Raw genomic sequence first — 18187 nt, 5'->3', positions numbered from 1 at the left:
ATTTTATTTAAGGGGGAGTCAAAACAACTGATAGTGTTGTTTTACTTATTCGTGCCGTCATGTAATAATTTGTCAACTTTTTCAGAAAGTCAACGTAATGCGACATTGTTTGAAATGTGGTTGTGATTATTTTATTTAGTGCTTCACTTGTAGGATATTTGACTTTAAATGAATCTTTATTCATTATCTCTGTTAACTTAATAATGTGATCTACGTTGATTTGTTGATTGTTTTCTATTTCCAATTTTAAAATGCGATAAATGAAACCACTGAGTCCTCTGCTGGTCTCGGGGCCACGCGACTCTCTCATAACCATCTTACACGAGTTCCGGCGTGGAATCAAACCCAACGTGGATGCACTTTTTCACAGCGAGCCCTGGAACCCGGAGAGGACCTCCCCGGGTCTCTGTTGATCTTGCAGCTGAACTACATCCACAGATTATAGCTGCTCTTCACCATCGTCGTGTGAGAGCTGCGCCCTGCCTGTAATCTCACGCCGTGCTGTGGCTTCACGGGGAGGTAATGTACCGCAGGGCGGCTCGACGGTTGCCCCGCGCACACTCATTAGATCGACTACACAAATACAAAACCACTACTGAGCAAGTCGTGGTTCCAAGTGCCAACTCTGTCCTCCTTGTCGTGGAGCAAATGAAATGTGAGGCACGGTCTAAATGAAGAAAGCATCTAATGTCCCACCACATGAAAGGTCTCTGCTGGAGTACAATAGTGAGTCAGCAAGTGCGCCTTACGTCACCTTCCTTCCTTTAAGTAAAATTCAAAGCATTGTTAGTGATGACGGACCGAGAACCCTCTAAACATAATACTAAGAGTGTTATTATTATTGTTATTATGATAATGCACACTTAAAGATGGATCATGTCAGACATGAGAGAAGAAACCACAGTCTCCCTCTTGCAAACAAAACGTGTAGTTTGAAGTAAACAATAGACTGTTCTGTTCATCAATCTGCCCTTTTGTTGATTCATTTTTTAACCGATACAACCTGAGATTTTTTTCTGTTACAAGTATCTTATTAATGGATAAACAGATTAATGGTGGATATGCTATGATTCAGCCACCTGTTTGTAACTGTAGGAATTTAAATCCTTCAAAATTCATGAGATAAATCACAGATCCGTATAAGAACACATGGTCTTATGGTCCATTCATAGTACTGCCACTTTCACTAAATGTCACTTTAAAAGTTTCTGAAATTTTTTATCAGGACTTTCGATTACTCATTTGATTGAAAATGTGTAATTTTATATACATATGCAAAGTAATAATAGTATTCTACCCTTAACTCATAAAAGTGAAGCAATTAAACCAGAGGATGTGACCTGTTCACAGTACAGCCGGTGTATTGTGACAATGGGCAGATGTGAGTTTCCACAGTGTTTGTTCATGAGTGGGAATGAGGTTGGAAACAACCATAAACTACAACTCGGCCTCGCTGGGAGAAGATGTGAAACCCAGCTTTTTACTGTAGATCTATTTTTAAATTAGCTGGAGGAGGCGAAGGAGTCTGCATGCTGTCGTGATCAGACTATCAAATCTTCACAAGGCTCTCGTAACTTTCCTATATTGTAATTTAAATAAGGGAATGCGTTTAAGCGAGGAAGCATATTCCCCAAATCTCCTGCAGGCACTAACATTATCTATTATCTTTTTTTTGCATTAGAAACTGCAGCCAAATAACCATGCCTCAAATAAACATAGTTTGCCATTTAACATTTATTCTTTTGCTACTGTTACCAAGTGCTGTTGAGGGCGTAATGCCACATCGCATCTGCTGATACCGATGTTAAACAGCCATAAAAGAAACAAGTGAATATATCTGCCATTAAAGAATCAACAAAACAACACACAGCCACACAGGGACAAGTTTCAAAAGTACATTAAAATGTTTGCATAAATTAGAGACCTAAAGAACAATATTCCAGAGAGGTAATATAAAACTGTACATGACAATACATTTGCAATACATTACAATATTTATTCAAATAAGGCAAAATAGCACCATGAAATAAAAATATTCTCATTAAAACCAAGAACCACACAGTTGCGACAGTGAATACTGCTTTAGTAATGTGAACAGTGGAAGCACAGTACAGCCAGTACAGAACGTCGTAGGCCGTCTGTTACCTGGGTGGATAGATGGTGTGTTCTAAAGCTAAAGGATGTGCTGTTCTCTTGTGCCTTCGTGTCACTACTTTCTACGTTGTGGTTAAGTTTTGATCAAGATTAAATTTGTCCAAAGATTGTGATGCTTTTTTTTAAATAACTAGTTTTTTTTGTTATAGGGAATGATGCTTGTGACGGCCAACTGGTCTCCTTCTACCTTTTCTGTCTTTCCCTTTACCTACATTTCTCCTTTATTTGGCTTTCTAACAGGGGCAGTCACTGCCGAAGACAATTAGCCACCAGATCCCAATTAGTCAATTTTGTACGTCTCTCCCATATCATCCAAGATCCCCACCTGCCCCCCTCTGACCCTCATCTTCCTATTTACTAACATGTCATTGTCATTCAACCTCCTTCCCCTGACATGCTGAGGTGTGCTGAGGAGTTGTACACTTGTTTTGTCCTTAAACCTGCGTGTTCCTTCATTCACAGGAAGTTGTTGGAGATCTGACGTTGGTGGTCAAACAAGTCCTCCGCCTCGGCGCTGTAAGCATCGGCTGTTGAGAAGAGACAAAGAAGACGGGTGGAATACATTGCAAAGAGTAAATGAATAGATGAGATGGGAAACACGGTACCTGCGTGGCATCCGAACATGTAAACTCGTTCTCCATCGTACTTGCACCGACAGCGCATCACGTTGTTCTGGAAATCGGACTCAGCCATGTCCAAGGACGGGTTGACCTTCACCTGTTGATGGAAATGAGAATGTGACTCAGGGATTTGGTGCGTAACAGTAAAACAGTTAGACAAAAAATACATTTTACAGTATGTCAACAAACAAATGCATTATTAAAGTGTGACTGAGGGTGTGGAGAAACTGTATTTGTGGCTCAAGGTCTTGTTCCACCTGCCCGAGGGGAGGGACTCAAACAGTTTGTGTCCGGGGTCAGAGGGGTCGACCCCTCAGGGTCATGGAGGCAAGTCGCAGAGGGACGACAGATTGCAAGTATGATGGAAATGTGTCCCGAGTCCAGTGACATTGTTGGTTCTGTCAACCCCGTTTCCACAACTATGCTCGCAGCTCTTTTTCTAGGCAATTGAACCCCTCACACAAGCAGTTAGCGCATCCTAGTGTGATATATAGTAAAGCAAAGTAAACGTAAAAGCACATATTTTCCACGAGGCCAAGCAGGAAGCTGCACGATTATTGTTCTTCCCTTTCTATTTGGCTGATGATGTATAAATGATGGGTTCAAGTGAAGCATGACATCACTTTCCACTGTTATCTCTGTGCAGGGACACGGGCCAGATGACAGTTTTGGGTTTGGATTTAAGCAGCAGTCTATCATTAAGCTGTAGCCATGGTTGGTTGCCATGGGGTTGTTGTTTTCCACCCTGTCTGCTTGACTGCGATATATAAGGAAAGCCCACAAATGAATTTTCCTGATGCAGACCTCAAACAGATAACTGGCCACATAACAAAGCAACCCAGTTTTTTCACATACATACATATTGCACCTTTATATTTCTAGGAAAATACTTAAGATGCAATATTTTCCTGATAATTTGACCGTTAATTACATTTCCAGCCAAATCTAGTTTTGAGAACTTTATATATTTTGAGAGGTATTGAGCAGCCAATGACTTCAGCACATATTTTATAGTCCCAATGTAAAACACCATGTTTACTGGGTGGCAGTCGATGCCCTTTGAAAAGCTCCAGTAATAATGTCAAACAAACGGCCCACAGCCGGTTTTAATGAACAATGAAAGGTCGTCACTGATTTTTTAAACGACTGAGCAATAAGGAGCAATCGCGTCGAGGTGACTCATCGGGTTTAAATGTATGGTCCTAAAAATGGCTTCCACCCCGCGATACTTGGGAACGTTTCAGAGAAACACCCTGCTGCATGAAAGACGAGCGCCTCCCCTCCATCGCTCACTTCTTACGAAACCTTTACGAGCGGCTCTTCTACCGCCGAGCCACAAAGTGCTGCTGGGTCACGTTGTCGTGGCAACGGTGAATCTCTGGCTTTGTGACATGCACGTGGTTTTTTTTTTTTTATCCGTCAAGACGTGGCTCGACGCATGTGCACAGGCCTCCCCAACATGCAGTCCACACACAAGCACATGCAAGTCACACGTAAACGTCTCTGCGTGAAGATACACTCCGAAAACAGTTGTAAACTGTAAACATCATGACCTTGCTGCCGTGAAAAAAATAGAACAAATGACAGAGGAAAGATGTGCAACGACACCACAGCAGATTGAATGTCTGAAAAACAGACGAGACGTACAACAAACTCTGCTTTCAAGCACAAAAGGGAAGTGCTGACAGAGCTGTTCCGCTGCCGATAAGCCTGCACTTTCTGAAAGGGTGCACTAATAGCAGGTCTACTTTCTATATAAATCCAGACTAAATTTACTTTCCTTAACTACGCACACACCCTGAAAACTACATACGTACTGTACACCTGAACGGTTCCCCAGCCGCAAGCCATTTAGCTCAAATTATAGTCTTTTATCGCATCTTTTATCTTTTGTGAGCCGTCAGATGTTTTGAAACACCAACTCTGGTTCGTTTTTTCTTCTTCTCGCTCTCACGCCTGATCCAGGAGCTTGTGTAAGCTACCAACCACCGTGCGATTCTACTGTGAAGTTTGAAAGGTGTATTTATTTTGGCCATCGAACTAGAGAAAGTGATTTTTGGTTGTAACAAACAAGCTTCCTAACCTGGAAGATGTATTCGCCGGGTCGTATGTCTGTAACGTCGATCCACTGGCAGTCAATGTCGTGGCGGTAGGTGTCCCAGCAGCCAACGGAGATGCCCTGCTGCCCCATGTTGTAGCAGGCGTACCGTTTCTGGATACCTGGTAGAACAAACAGTTGGAAACACACGAGGATGAGACGAAAGGAGAAGATGTGTAAATCTTTATTGCTGGATTTGAAAATTTGACCACAAGCCAGAGATCTTTTTTGGGAACATTGAAATGAATTGAAAAGATCTACACCGAGTAGAGCTGTCTAGGCTTTGTGAAGCCAAGATTAATTTAGGCGTGGCTTTGCCTTTGAACGCTCATTATGGGGTTTCAGCTTTCCACTTCCATGTATTCTTGATTCACTTGTTTGTCACGATACGCCTCTGGTCTCCAGATTTCCCCTCAAACAGCAGATTTTCTTAACACCACTCCGCCATGGAGGCCTCACCTTCAGGGCAGTAGGTGTCCTCAAGGCAGAAGCTGGCCTTGTGACCTTCAGCCACCTTGGTCCCATTGAGAGTCAGCAGGTCGTAGTGGGTGAACACCTCGATGCTGTGGTAGTGCCTGAGAAAAGGGGTCAGGGTGACGTGTGAAGTAAGTTAAAAGAGCTTCCTGCTGTTTTTATTCTGACCTTCATACATCAGTTAAAACAAAACACCCCCTAAGTATAAACAGGGCTTCTATAAATCCCGTTTTGTTGTTTGCGTGGACGTCAAACAGACACCAGCAACGATTGTAAAAGTGGGACGGAAGATAACAGCTTGGTGTCGCACTTTGTCTCATTACGGAGCCATTCCCAGAACAGACCGGAGCAGAAGTGCACCATGTGTTTTCTGCTTGGGGAGGTGATGACTGGGTTGCGGCCAGGAGAGACACTGAGCTGTGCCTCGTTATGGGAATCAGAACCGCAGCCGCTGAGATAAGAAGCCCTGTGACCACCGGTTGACCACTGCGTAGGATGTTTATGTTTGACGATAAAAGATGGTGTTAATTATGTCAAATTACAGAATTTTATATGGGTTTGGTTATTTATAGTCTAGAAAGTGTCAAAATATCAATGCACTGGGGTTCAATTTCAAATCTGACATTCGTCTTCTGCTACAGTCATTGAAATCCCCACACAGCGGCCTGGAGCCGCCCACTCCTACCTGTGACACTGGTGCCATGTCCAGCTCTCTCTGGTGGCTTTGGGTCGGAAGTCGGCGCGGCCCTTGTTCATGATGCGGGAGGAGAAGCGCAGCAGGCGGCGGTGTCCATAGGGCCAGGTCATCCTGGCAGCGGAGGAGGAAAGGCAGTTCTCCTCATTAGCGCAGGTCAGCAGGTGCAGGGGCCGGTCCTCCAGGTAAGCCGTCTCCTGGACCAGCTGAGCGTCCAGCACGAGGTCGGGGGCGGCTGCAATGGGCCCAAAGTCAGACTTTAGATAACAGAAAACCCCACCAGTTGTAGCGGTTCATTGCCGTGAAACTGTGAATCTATGCAGACATTTAAAAAAGGGTATTTTTTATTTAATTTGTGCATTTCGGTATTAATTGATGCAATTTGTACAACCTCTCTAGCAACAAAAGCCTTTTCACACATTAGTGGTATTCGCCAAGACTTTAACGTGTAAAATATGACAAACAAAATGTATCTCCACATTTGCTGGTTTTGGACTTACTTTCTGCACATGTGACTCCTGCAGCCCTGCCTCCTGCTCCTCTGGGACAGTAGACGTTGGTGTTTCTGCGACACTGCTGGACCGACATCTCCGTGCCGGTGCAGTGGGTTCCACTCAGAACCAGCTCACCAGCACCCGAAGAACCAGGCCAGTACCAGGTCTCCTGCACAGAGACACAAGATCTCTGCTGTCAACAAAGCCCACATTATCACATTTTCCTCTCCTTTTCACGATATAAAAACTACCAGTTAAACGTCCCCAGCAGCATCACCCCCCCCCCCCCCCCTCAAAACCCGCCTCACGCTTCCCTTTCCATGCACAGCTCTATTTTCAGTCTGTTTGCTGTGTGAATTTTTCCTGATTTCTCCTCGCCTCACTTTCCCTCTTTTATTTCCGTAGCGCTGAAAGTGGACGTTTGAGAAGCCTGTAATTACCCCGGGCCTCGGTAATAACACAGCACAGACACACAAACAGCAGTACAAAAAGAGCCATCGGAATATAGGAACACACAGAACAAAAGCCTGAGGCGAGAGAAGAGCGAGTTCGAAGCGAAAACCTTTTTTTTTTTTTTTTTACCATTCTCTCGTTTACCTGATGAGCTGTTGAAGCGAAGCCGAGGCCAAGTTGTCGACAGACCACCATGGCCTCGTTGATGCCCCAGTTCTCACTACAGATGGAGCCCCAACGTTTGGCCCCTCCGACCTCCATCAGCACCTCCACGCGGCCCTCTGACGGCTCTCTGCCTCCCGCCAGACGCACCTGAGGGTTGTGGAAGAGTGTTTTGTCAGCCCGGGAATACTGCCAAAGGCCCGTTCTGTGTACATACGATGGTGCATTCCTCACCGTGGCCTGCATGCCGGTGTTGGGCACGTTGCACCGGACGGCTACATCCTGGTCGTGCTTGCAGGTGTAAAGCGGCACAGGTCTGTAGGTACACTCTGTAATCGACTTCTCCCTGCCGACACACTGCACGCTGTTCATGTGGATGGGCCCGGTACCTACAGGAGAAGGGTTTCGAGTAGATTGAGCCGCATGCAAAGACGCAGACTGATACACACACAGAAGAGTAAAGCCCCTAAAGCGCTCTGCAGCCCCAGATGTGCACACAGCTGGGTTGGAAGCCCAGGCATAATCGGGACCTCTGGTGTGGCTTTGAAACTGAGCTTAGCCACAGAGTTCTCTGTCCAAATGACTGTACACTCTGTCCGGCACACTGCACGCCAGCCACGCTTTATAAACCCAAATAGAAACCAGAAATGGCGAAATAGAGGAAAACCTTTGAACACATCTCTTTTGGCGTAGGTGTGTGAGGCGAAGGCTGAAGCCCTATAATTTGCCCTTAAATAGCTAATGATGTCATCAAGTCTTGCTGCCATTTGCTCTCCTTTAGCTGCGCTACCCAGGAGCCTAGAGGTTTCATCCCCAACGCGTTATATGTTCACGCTACTCTGTTGAACTTGCCTGAGAGATTTGAAGCCACAGTGCTCCATGGTGGCATTTAGTTCAACAGTCAGACGTACGTAACCGCAGCACAGCAGCTACTTTAGCAGAGCCCTCAAAGTAACACTCAAATGCATTTCCATGAATGACTTCATTAAGTACAGTGGAGGGACAGAAATGCACCAGCTATTACAGGACGTGGAATGTGCCTGTTTGGGCAGAAAGATAATGGGGGGAAATGAATGTGATTACTGCAGAGCAGAGGTGTACTGAGAAAAAACAGAGGAATAATTGAGTTTGGGAAAATGTCTGCGTCTATTATTGCTGGATGATTTGATGGCCGTATTCTACTGCCCACAACAAAATCAGCACCAAAGTAATCACAGAGTTTTTGAGGGTTTGGTCCTGATTGCCTGACATCCTGGTTTCAAAGCGGCGCTAACTTTTCACATACAAATGGTTCATTTTGATAACAGCACATGCCATTGTTTTGCTCCCTGCAACCTCATAGCAGAGTTTCACTGGTATAACTGGTCACAGGGGGAGATCCTCAACAATCGGCTTCTGCCATTGAAGTGGAAGTCGGCCTGTAAACATTTTCTCCGTGTTTATTTGTCTGATCGGAGGACACGGGGCTCTCGCAGAGCTGCGTATTGCGGCAGACATCTCGGCTGACAATTGTTTAGTCTAAAGGATCACAGAACTGAACTGATCATGCTTAGAGTGCGTGGTGTCGGTGCCCTTCAGCACATAAGTGGTTATCAGGTCTGGCTGGGTACCTTACTGATATTATGAATGAAGAATAACTGTCTCACTGTGGGATGGCAGTCTCCCACCACTGGGCCGGGAGACTGAATGCATCACTAGAAAGCATCCGAAAGGTGCAAAGTATGTCAGCCAGTATGTATGTGTGTTATGTCCTTTCTTACCCTGTCCCAGCTGAGCCCTGGTGAGCGCCTCCTTGGCCGTCCCGAAGCCCAGCTCCCTGCAGACCACGCTGGCTGCAGTGATGTCCCAGAGGTGGTCGCACACAGTGCCCCACTTCCCCTCCTTCAGCACCTCGACGCGGCCCTCCCCGAGCCGGGGCCCTGCCTTCAGACGCACCACGGGCTGCACGCAAGAACGGGGGGTTTGCTTACTAAATGGAAGTTTGTAAATTAGTGGAAAAAAAACACCCATTGCAGCCCGTTTGGGCTGTTTCCCTGGCTCGACTGTAAATGATAATTATATTCTAAAATAAAAAACTCATTCATCTAAGTGCCGATGTACTGGATCCAGTGCCAGGAGATGTATAGCTTGGCTTCATAACAAGGGCTGGAAACAGCTGAAATAGCCAGCGTGGGTTCTGTCTAAATTTAAAAACACGCCTGATATTAAATTAATTCTAAAACTGTTTTGTTATTTTTAATCTTTGTTTAACAACCAAGCCCTGTTCAGGTAACCAGACGAGTCTTACAGTGACTTATTGTTTGTTAATGGATTGAACAAACAAAGCAATACCGTGTTAATTAGTGAAATGACTCTGGACAAAGCGATGGTAACGTTGTCCTTTTCCTTCTGCTGCCAGTGTTGATGCAGTAATGAAGATTAGCTAACTGTCTTCTTGCTGTAACTATACATTCAGTGAAGAGATGGGGCAGCGGTATCGACCACGGTGAGAACAACAGCAAGCGAATGCCGTGAAATACCAAACGTTTCTTTTCATTTAAACAGATGCATTCCCCACATCTAGATGTGCGTCAGCCTCCACCTCACTGACCGGCGTGGCAGGTGGTGCAGGTGCTCTCCCGTATCGGGTGAACTGGGGTCCGGGGACGCAGCGGACCACGGCGTGCATGCCGCCCCGGCACGGGACATCACTCCTGGGGATGGACAGCTGGGCCTGGCACTGCGCCAGGGAGACCTCCACGCCCCGACACTGTACCTTCTCCACCCAGTAGGCCTTCTTACTGACCTGCGTCCTTAGCCTGTGGGGGGGCAGCAGAGAGTGACGTGAGAGGTATATTTGTACATTTGTCATGCCGATGATCTCTCAATCTATAAAGTTATAGCCTTTCAAAAAGCAGATGATGTACCTTGAGGACGGATCGGCTATCTTAGAGTCCCACAGTTTCCTGAAAGAAAGAGGACATTCCACTTATGAGTCACAACGGTGTCTCTGCACGTCCAGCAGACTAGACAGCCGGCCGTCCTACCCCCCCCCCCCCCCCCCCCTCCCACCCCCACCCCCCAGTCCTGCCGTTACACGCTGACTCCTGACTTCTCTCTATCAAACAACAAACCCAGGGCTTTAACGGAGACGTCACGCTGGGACGGGCGTGTGTCTCTTTGGATAAACACAACGCTCATGTAAGTGACAGGGAGAGAGAAAGACAGAGAGCGAGATTTACAACAACGGATCACATTACTCCCTTTTTTTGTTTCCTAAACCACCACCTTGTTGTCAGGACTTTTTTAGATCTTCCATCTCAGCAGTCATGGGTATTCCTGTCTCAGTGTTTGTCTGTGTGTCTACGGTTAATGTCGGGTTGGGGCACACTAAAAATACGAGTAAGTCACCATACATTAATCCCTTTTGAGAAGCCTATTTGAGGTCTGCCAACCCCAGCAGGGGTCTCCAAACGGTGTCTGGCTCCATGGAAATGAACCTTTCTTAAGCTGGAGTCAAATCCAGTCATATTCTGAAAGGAGGCATTGTGTAGTAACAAAAACCTACGCCTGCAAACGCACATACGCCCACACACACACACACACACGCACACACACTATACTAAGACCTAAAAAAGAAGAAGGGAAGAAAACTCCATACGATTAAATGAAACGAATGATTCATAAAGCAGGCAGAGTCTGGGAAGTGTGAGCTGACCACTTGCATCAACCCGAGTGACCACAGACAGGTGCAGCGTGACTGATGCCGTTCACGAATGTGCCGAAATTAAATGACTCACAACATCACGAATAGACGTTAGCAGACTCTACGACCAGACTCGTGATGCAATTAAATATTTGGCAACCTAAAAGCAGTTTGTTTCCTCTCCAGGAGAACCCCAGTATCCCCGTCATCCACAGCGGATTTTCCATCCATCCATTTTCAAACCGCTTATCCTGCACACAGGGTCGCGGGGGGGCTGGAGTCCATCCCAGCCAACTTCGGGCGATAGACAGGGTACACCCTGGATTGGTCGCCAGCCAATCGCAGGGCCACACAGAGACATACAACCATTCACACTCACATTCATACACCTACGGGCAATTTAAAGTCCCCAATTAACCTGATCCCCAGAGCATGTCTTTGGACTGTGGGAGGAAGCCGGAGAACCCGGAGAGAACCCACGCAGACACGGGGAGAACATGCAGACTCCACACAGAAAGGCCACTGGGCGGAATCGAACCCAGGACCTTCTTGCTGTGAGGCAACAGTGCTAACCACCACGCCACCGTGCCGCCCCACAGCGGATTTTGCACGGTACAAATATTAGATGAGAAATGGGTTCGAGGAAACCCACAACAGAACTCCTGCCTGCGGTTTGAAAGAGCAGCCAGAGTGAATCTAAAAAACAAAGACACTAAACGTGGGTTTTACAATGGACCAACTATCAATGATATGTACATATGTAGATATTTCACATTCTGTTTACTGGATCTTGGATTGTTATCTGCATTTTTAATGTGGTTTCAACGGTGTCGTTGCTTCTGTTCTTTTCCATTCCTTCTTTCTTTTGTTCTTTTCATTTCTCTATCTGCTTGTGTGAGATGTTTCATAACTTGGTGATAAATCCAAATGGGGGGGGAGAGGGGGGTGCTACCCGTATAATTGCCTGCTCTGCTTGACAGTGTCTGCTGTGCGGTCGAGCAGTAGCATGTTGGTTCACACACGCCAGACATGGAAATATGCACGTACGTATCTTCTTCCCCTGCCTTGCCTCTGTAAAAAACAAAGCTCTTTAAAACCCCGGCGTCGTACTAAACGCTATGACTGCATGCTGGGAAACGAGAAGCGAGTGATGGAAGTCCTTCTGAGCTGGGCACTTTTTGAGGAGAAAAAAAGAGGATGTGAGCATCGAGCCTCTGGCACAACAAACAAGTTGGGAAACGCAGCACTGCTGAACTTTTTGAACCAATACCGCTTTCTTACGTCTCAGGATCTTCAGCTCAATGCCAGGTTTTTTATTTAACGCCATAAGCCACACCGTTTGAACCACAAATGTCTGCACCAAAGTTGTTAGAGTTGGTCCTCTGCGTACCATGAAGGACTGCATCCAATTGACTATCCATGCAATAGTTGTTAAGACAGAAAGTCAACCATGTGGTACAAGAGGAAAAGTACTGAGGATTGGGAATGTCCGTACCGATCGTTATGGCTGGCAATGCACCCAATGTTTGTAGAAATATCTTTGCTACAGCTGTTAAGTAGATAAATACGGATCCCATGTCATTTTGTGGGCGAACCCGCCCTGGCAAGGTGGTTGAAACAGAGCCTATTGGTTGAAAAGGGCAAAGAACTTGAACTAACTAATGTAAGTTAAGTCACCTCTGCGAACACGGAAACCTGGTCAATCCTAGCGCTTGAATGCAATGCAGGGCGGGTTTTGCAAAGAAAGCAGCTGGATTCATAATAAACCTGATAAGACGTCACAATGTCTACCTCAGGAAACATTTTCAAAAGGACAGCTGCCAAAATAACTGTTATTATACTAAGACATGGTCGTCTAGATGCCAATGATCCACTTTGCTGCTTCTTGAAAAATAAAAGAACATTTTGCTCCATTTGTATGCGGTTGATGAAGGACAAACAACATTCCCTGGCCGGCTGCAGAGTTTACACAAGCTGCTGGTTGGGTTCTTGGAACAGAAATTCAATGTTTGTCCACAGAACTTTGAGGTCTTTTTCAGTGTTGTTGTCCACATTAACATTACATTTAGAACGTGTGGCATTGTGCAAAACCAGCCAAGCACAATCTTGGAAGCTCTAATTGCCCAAACTGAAGCGCAAAAGTGAAAATCAGAAGTCAATTTTTCCGAAGAAGCCCTGGAGAGATAAGACATTATGAGAGAAAGCTATTCATTGCTGTGCTGCGGCTGTGGCGGTGAACCGGGCAGCTAAGGAGATGTGCACAGGACAGGGGGTAATTATTGATGAGACACAGAGAGACAGATGGTGCAGGGCAGCCTAGCGGTCAGCCATAAAAAGACCTCTGTGGGCAGACAGACGGACACACACAGAGTTCTGTTTGCGGGTGCACAAGCGTGTGTGTGTGTTTGTGTGTGTGTATTTGCAAATGTATTTGTGTGCACGCATGGATTTTGGACATGGTTCATGTAAGGTCTTGTAAGTGCGACTGGGGTGGACGCAGGGATGTACGGGCATGTGTGTGCAGGTGAGATATTGGGCTTTTCTGCCGTATGTGAGTGGAAGGGCTTTGAAGGTTTGTGTAGGTGCTAAAGCGGGTATTTATGGCTAAAGTTAGACCCATGTTGTTGACTTACAGAGACAGATCCAGCAAAACAACCCTGACATTGAGCAAATTATGTGTGTTTTAGTGAGTAAAGAGTTATATTAAACATACAACAAAGAGAAAGCTGGTGTCCTTTTTCTTTTCCTACCTAACTACTGTAAAAGTTTTCTGTCTGCTAAACTAAAAAAAAAAATATATATATATATATATACTACACTACTTAGTCAAATATTAATTGAAGGGATTCAGGAGCTCCAGCTCACATGCGAAATGTAATCAGGAACGATCATTTTCTGTTAAAAAGATTTAATTAACTTAAGTTAAAAAGTTGAAGTGTTCAAACTTTACAGTAATAACGTTACAGAGCATTAAAATATTTTTCTCACACATCCGAAAAAAGCTGTGTCCTTGTCACCAACACTGTTGTTATTGAGTTATTAAGTCAGACGTGTAAGCAAACAGTTGCCTATTTTCACATCTAGCAAACATGGTGAAAGTAATAATTTGTTTGCAGTTGGTCCTCTACTTAATAGAATAAAACACCCTCTGTCTGATTGAATCCAAGCAAAATAAGCTTTCCTCCAACACGCTCTTTAGGGCCCTTTTCACCAGCTGGCTGCTTACTGTGTCGGTCCACTTTGTTTGTTGCCGGCTTGTTAATGTGCACTAGATTTATTTGAGCTTAGAAACACAGAGATCAAACTATTTCAACAATATTTGCACTTGGAGTGGAATGTAAGTTAGTGCACAGACTTTTAGGCATCCCACTCTGCTTTAGATGTTTGTTTTTAGACGTTTCTTAATTACATGAGATTAGAAACTATATAAGGGAGGATTCTTGTAAAGACACGCCATGATGATGATGATGATGATGATCTCGTAGTCTGGATTTGACATTAATGACATGCTCTCCAAGGCTATTTTAAAGGTCTGCGTAGAGGCCCACTCAGCCGACGGGGCAGACGGGCCTGGTGGACAGACTGTCTCGGCTAGCGCCGCAGTGGACATGTGATGCCGAGTGTGGTTATGCAAATCATAGCAGTCGTGGTTCACCTCCACTACAGGGGGGGATGAAACAACACGGGGCCGCAGAATTTGTGAAGGGATGCGTAGGCCGCCGCATTTTTCCATCCCTTTAATAACCAAGTACACACAAACACACACACACACACACACACACACACACACACACACACACACCTTTTCTCTCTCCCTCCTTCTCTGTCCCGCTGCTGGCCACACACTCACCTGTAGGCGTTTTGGTCAAACTCTTCGGCAGCAGGGAATCCTAACATGCCACAGACGATGCGGCTGCTGCTCAGGTCCCAGCCCCGGTTACACACATGACGCCACCTCCCAGCATGCTTCACTTCCAGCACTCCTTCCGTCACGAGGCCGCCGTGGTTGCTGGACAGCACAGGCCGTAGACGAGCCTCCTCCAAGTGAACCTTATTTGATCCCTGCCATGTTTTAAGGGAATCAATAATTGAGTGCTTCAACCTGAATGAATTACTGGAAAGAAATGGGTCTTTGTCACAGTAGAGCGTGACTTCATCGTGGCTCAAACCACACCTTGTTAAACTAAATATTCGCCAGAGAAGAATAACATAATAAGATGATGTGCTGTGCCTCAAATCATCACACTCTCTAATCATCTACATTACAGAAAGGCAGCAGGAAGGAAACTAACAGAAAACAGAGGGATTGTTTAATGTGCAGGGATGCATGTCACATGATTACAAAACGGTGAACAAAGTGTAAACTCTGGAAGTTGAAGGGACAGAAAGACAAACACAAGCAATAAATGTCTTGCAATTTCCTCTGGTTTTGAGTTTCTCTCCCGTTTGAAGAAAGTGGCTGTTGAGCTAAAGCTGCTGGAAAAGAGCTGGACCTGGAGAAGCTCTGGTGTTGGATTAGTCTCTAATTGAACACGTCCACTGGCCTGTGGCTCCACAAATTAAACATATGTGTGTGAGTCTGAACAAAATCAAGACTGAACGATGTCTTTGCAACACACCACAAGGCGTCGGTGTGTCTTTACCTGTGTGAAGTGCACATCAGTTCCCGGTTCAACATCTGGATGACTGGGCTCTGGTTCCACATGGTTCCCGCTCAGCCTGTCACTTCTCCGCTCAGCCTGCCTCGCTGCCTCTCGTCTCACGTTGCCCGCCGCTTCCTGCCTCTGCCTGTAGGACGCGCCGTTCACCAGACGCGAGGGCAGCTCGTGCCCCTGCGGGTTGGTCTGTGGGCTTGCTCTGGAACCGCCTCGATTCCTTTGCGAGATGCGTATCTCGTGGCCGTTCTCCTGAGGGGAGATGTTGCTGCGACGGGGAGACGTTGGGTTGCGATGGAGGGCGATCTCGTGGCCTCTTCCAGAAGATGAGGGCATATGGGCTCGGGGAGGCACAGACTGAGGTGGTGCGTTGCTCTGTCTTTGCTCGCTCGGCTGGAGATTGGAGGACGAAGGGGTCTCCTGCGCGGAGACAGCGGGGGATTCTGGCCTCCTCTCTGGGCTGCAGATGACCCCCAGGTCCTCAGCGTGGGTGCAGTCATTGATTCCCCAACCATTGGAGCGACAGTCTGCGATAGAGGGCTCTGAGCCCATGCAGCGCACGTTGTCCAACCAGATCAGACCTAACACCAAGAAAGGGGAGTCATTTATTGACCCCACACATATAGGTGTAATATGTAATGTGTAGAAAGCTTAACGTTTGGCTGGAAGTACCTTGTCCTTGGCCAAACTTTGCGCTGTGTGCCCAGGTCAGGCCGCGCTGGAAGCCCATCTGTCGGCACACCACGTTGGCCAGGTTAAGATCCACCTCGTCATCACACACGGTGCCCCAGGCCCCGTTGTAGAACACCTCCACGCGCCCCTCGTTCGCATTGCGCCGGCCTACGCCTGCCAGACGCACAAGCGTCTCCTGGGCAGGCAGTTGAGGGGGGAGGAGGAGAAGCAGGAGGAGGAGTGGGCACAAGGAGCCCAAGCACAGCATCCTGGAGGGGAAAAGGGTAGAATGGGGAGAAGAGAAGGGCTGAGGAATGGAAATGGCAGCAGTGGGACATTCGGCAAAGATGAGTGAAACAGTGGGACTGCAAAAACCAGAGGGAGGTAGATAAATATAAACGCACGTCACCACAAAAATCCCAAAAATCCCACAAAGAAATGGAACGCACATTCCGTACGCTGACAAAACATGTAATTTCTCTTCCAACCCTAATGGGACATTCCGCACTTAAATGAAAGATTGATGGATTTGTTTATTCTTAAAAATAATCAGTCATTTAAAGGACAGTCTGAAACTTGAGGAACAGCGTGAAAACATTGCCCTCATGCAGAACCAGCCAGGGCGTAATGAGCCAAGCTAAAAGTAGCCCCTGCACGCAGCCAACGGAAACTTTGGCTTTCCGCAAACCCTCAAGCTGAGATGCACGCATTTAGCCAAAAGACACAAGAGCAAATAAACCGTCATAAAAATGTTCTCACACATAAATAAAGCAGCAGGTCATCTGTGAGAGACGCTTCGGTTAATGAGCAACGATTCATTCATACTTAGACCCCCTTCAAACTTTATTCCCGCTCGAGGGAAGAATTTGAAGATTTGGAGAAACAGGAGAGATTAATATAAATTCATCCAACCAGGGCTCAAGCAAATTCTGATGCAGGAAGAAATTTAGACTTATAGGCTGTTAAAAGAGAGATGACTGCGGATAAGTTGAGGCAGCCGTAGGGATGACGTTTTGAATAACAGAGAGAAAAGCAGACTGAAGAGGAAATAAAGGCAGAATTCTGAAGTTGAACTCACCTATCTGTTGATCTCAGCTCGGAGTCACCAGGAGAAAGAAGGGAGAGAGCACTGGAGGAGGAGAAGGCAGTGAGTTTGGTCCTCTCGTCTCTCTATTCTCCTCTCCTCCCTCCTCTTTCTTGTTCTTTCACTCCCTCAGATCTACTTCGTCCATCCCGCCCATATTTTTCTCATTTATGCAACTTTTTTCCCTCCCTTTCATTAGGTCACATTTGTCCTTCTGGGATGAGAATTGAGTCACATGGTCAAGATGTGTGAGCTCAACTTATAAAAGAGTCACAATTTCATGAGGATTTTTCTCTCCTTATATCTCAAAAACTATCCAGTCAATCGAAGATGGTTTTATTGTCAGTGTTTTGAATGTAGTGTATCAAAGTCTCATAAAAAAACAAACACTCCCTTGTGATGTCTTAAAGGCTGAAAGGGCGTTCATTTTTAGTCATATGTGCACTCACACACACACACACACGCACAATCACACACAACCACAGACAAAAGCGCACACACAGCGCGTGCCCACAGTTGGTGGTGTCATGAAATAAATACTATGTGCTGTGCAGATGAGAACGGAGCTGCCTGTCTGAACGCTTTCCCTTTGCATAAAGTGCAGTTTCATAACATCCTCAGTCGTGGCAACTCGTTACATGAAGGACGCTCTGAGGCGCTTGTTCAACATTTAAATAAAAAAGAGCTCATATTGCTGTAAAACCAGGTGATAGGTCTTTGACACCATGAGCCCAACCCGAAACTGAACATTTAAATCCGCAGTAATTTATGTAGTTTGTAAAAATAGGAGAAATATCTTCAGGAGTCCAGCAGCTCTGATGATGTCGAGCTGTTATTAAACTTCCTCGTTCTTGGGACTTCATTATTTGAATAAGTCATGTTGTTTTTAATGTGGCTCAGCAGGGATAAGACATTAAGATATGTGTCAGGACTAGATCGCTG

The 18187-nt window shown here is 46.0% G+C and overlaps 1 protein-coding gene across 2 annotated transcripts; it reads right to left on the bottom strand.

The window, feature by feature from the left end:
• Window positions 1–1716: 1716 nt before the first annotated feature.
• Window positions 1717–17379, bottom strand: LOC144383345 (lysyl oxidase homolog 4-like). Of its 2 annotated transcripts, XM_078080447.1 has the most exons (15): window positions 17240–17379; window positions 16162–16430; window positions 15478–16070; window positions 14685–14896; window positions 10056–10094; window positions 9740–9947; window positions 8910–9090; window positions 7384–7538; window positions 7132–7299; window positions 6541–6703; window positions 6032–6275; window positions 5332–5447; window positions 4858–4994; window positions 2760–2871; window positions 1717–2681 (listed from the first exon to the last, which is right to left on the bottom strand). In XM_078080447.1, exons 2-15 carry the CDS (start codon window positions 16427–16429, stop codon window positions 2611–2613), a joined length of 2667 nt encoding a protein of 888 aa, XP_077936573.1. In that variant the 5' UTR covers window position 16430; window positions 17240–17379; the 3' UTR covers window positions 1717–2610. The 2 variants fall into 2 exon arrangements, with proteins under 2 accessions (XP_077936573.1, XP_077936572.1); XM_078080446.1 differs by having other exon boundaries at window positions 7132–7538.
• Window positions 17380–18187: the final 808 nt, after the last annotated feature.

This window comes from Gasterosteus aculeatus, chromosome 9, assembly GCF_964276395.1.
Source record: "Gasterosteus aculeatus chromosome 9, fGasAcu3.hap1.1, whole genome shotgun sequence".
Classification (NCBI taxonomy): domain Eukaryota; kingdom Metazoa; phylum Chordata; class Actinopteri; order Perciformes; family Gasterosteidae; genus Gasterosteus; species Gasterosteus aculeatus.
Note: the sequence above shows the minus strand (reverse complement) of the source record. Positions and strands in the feature narration are given on the sequence as shown.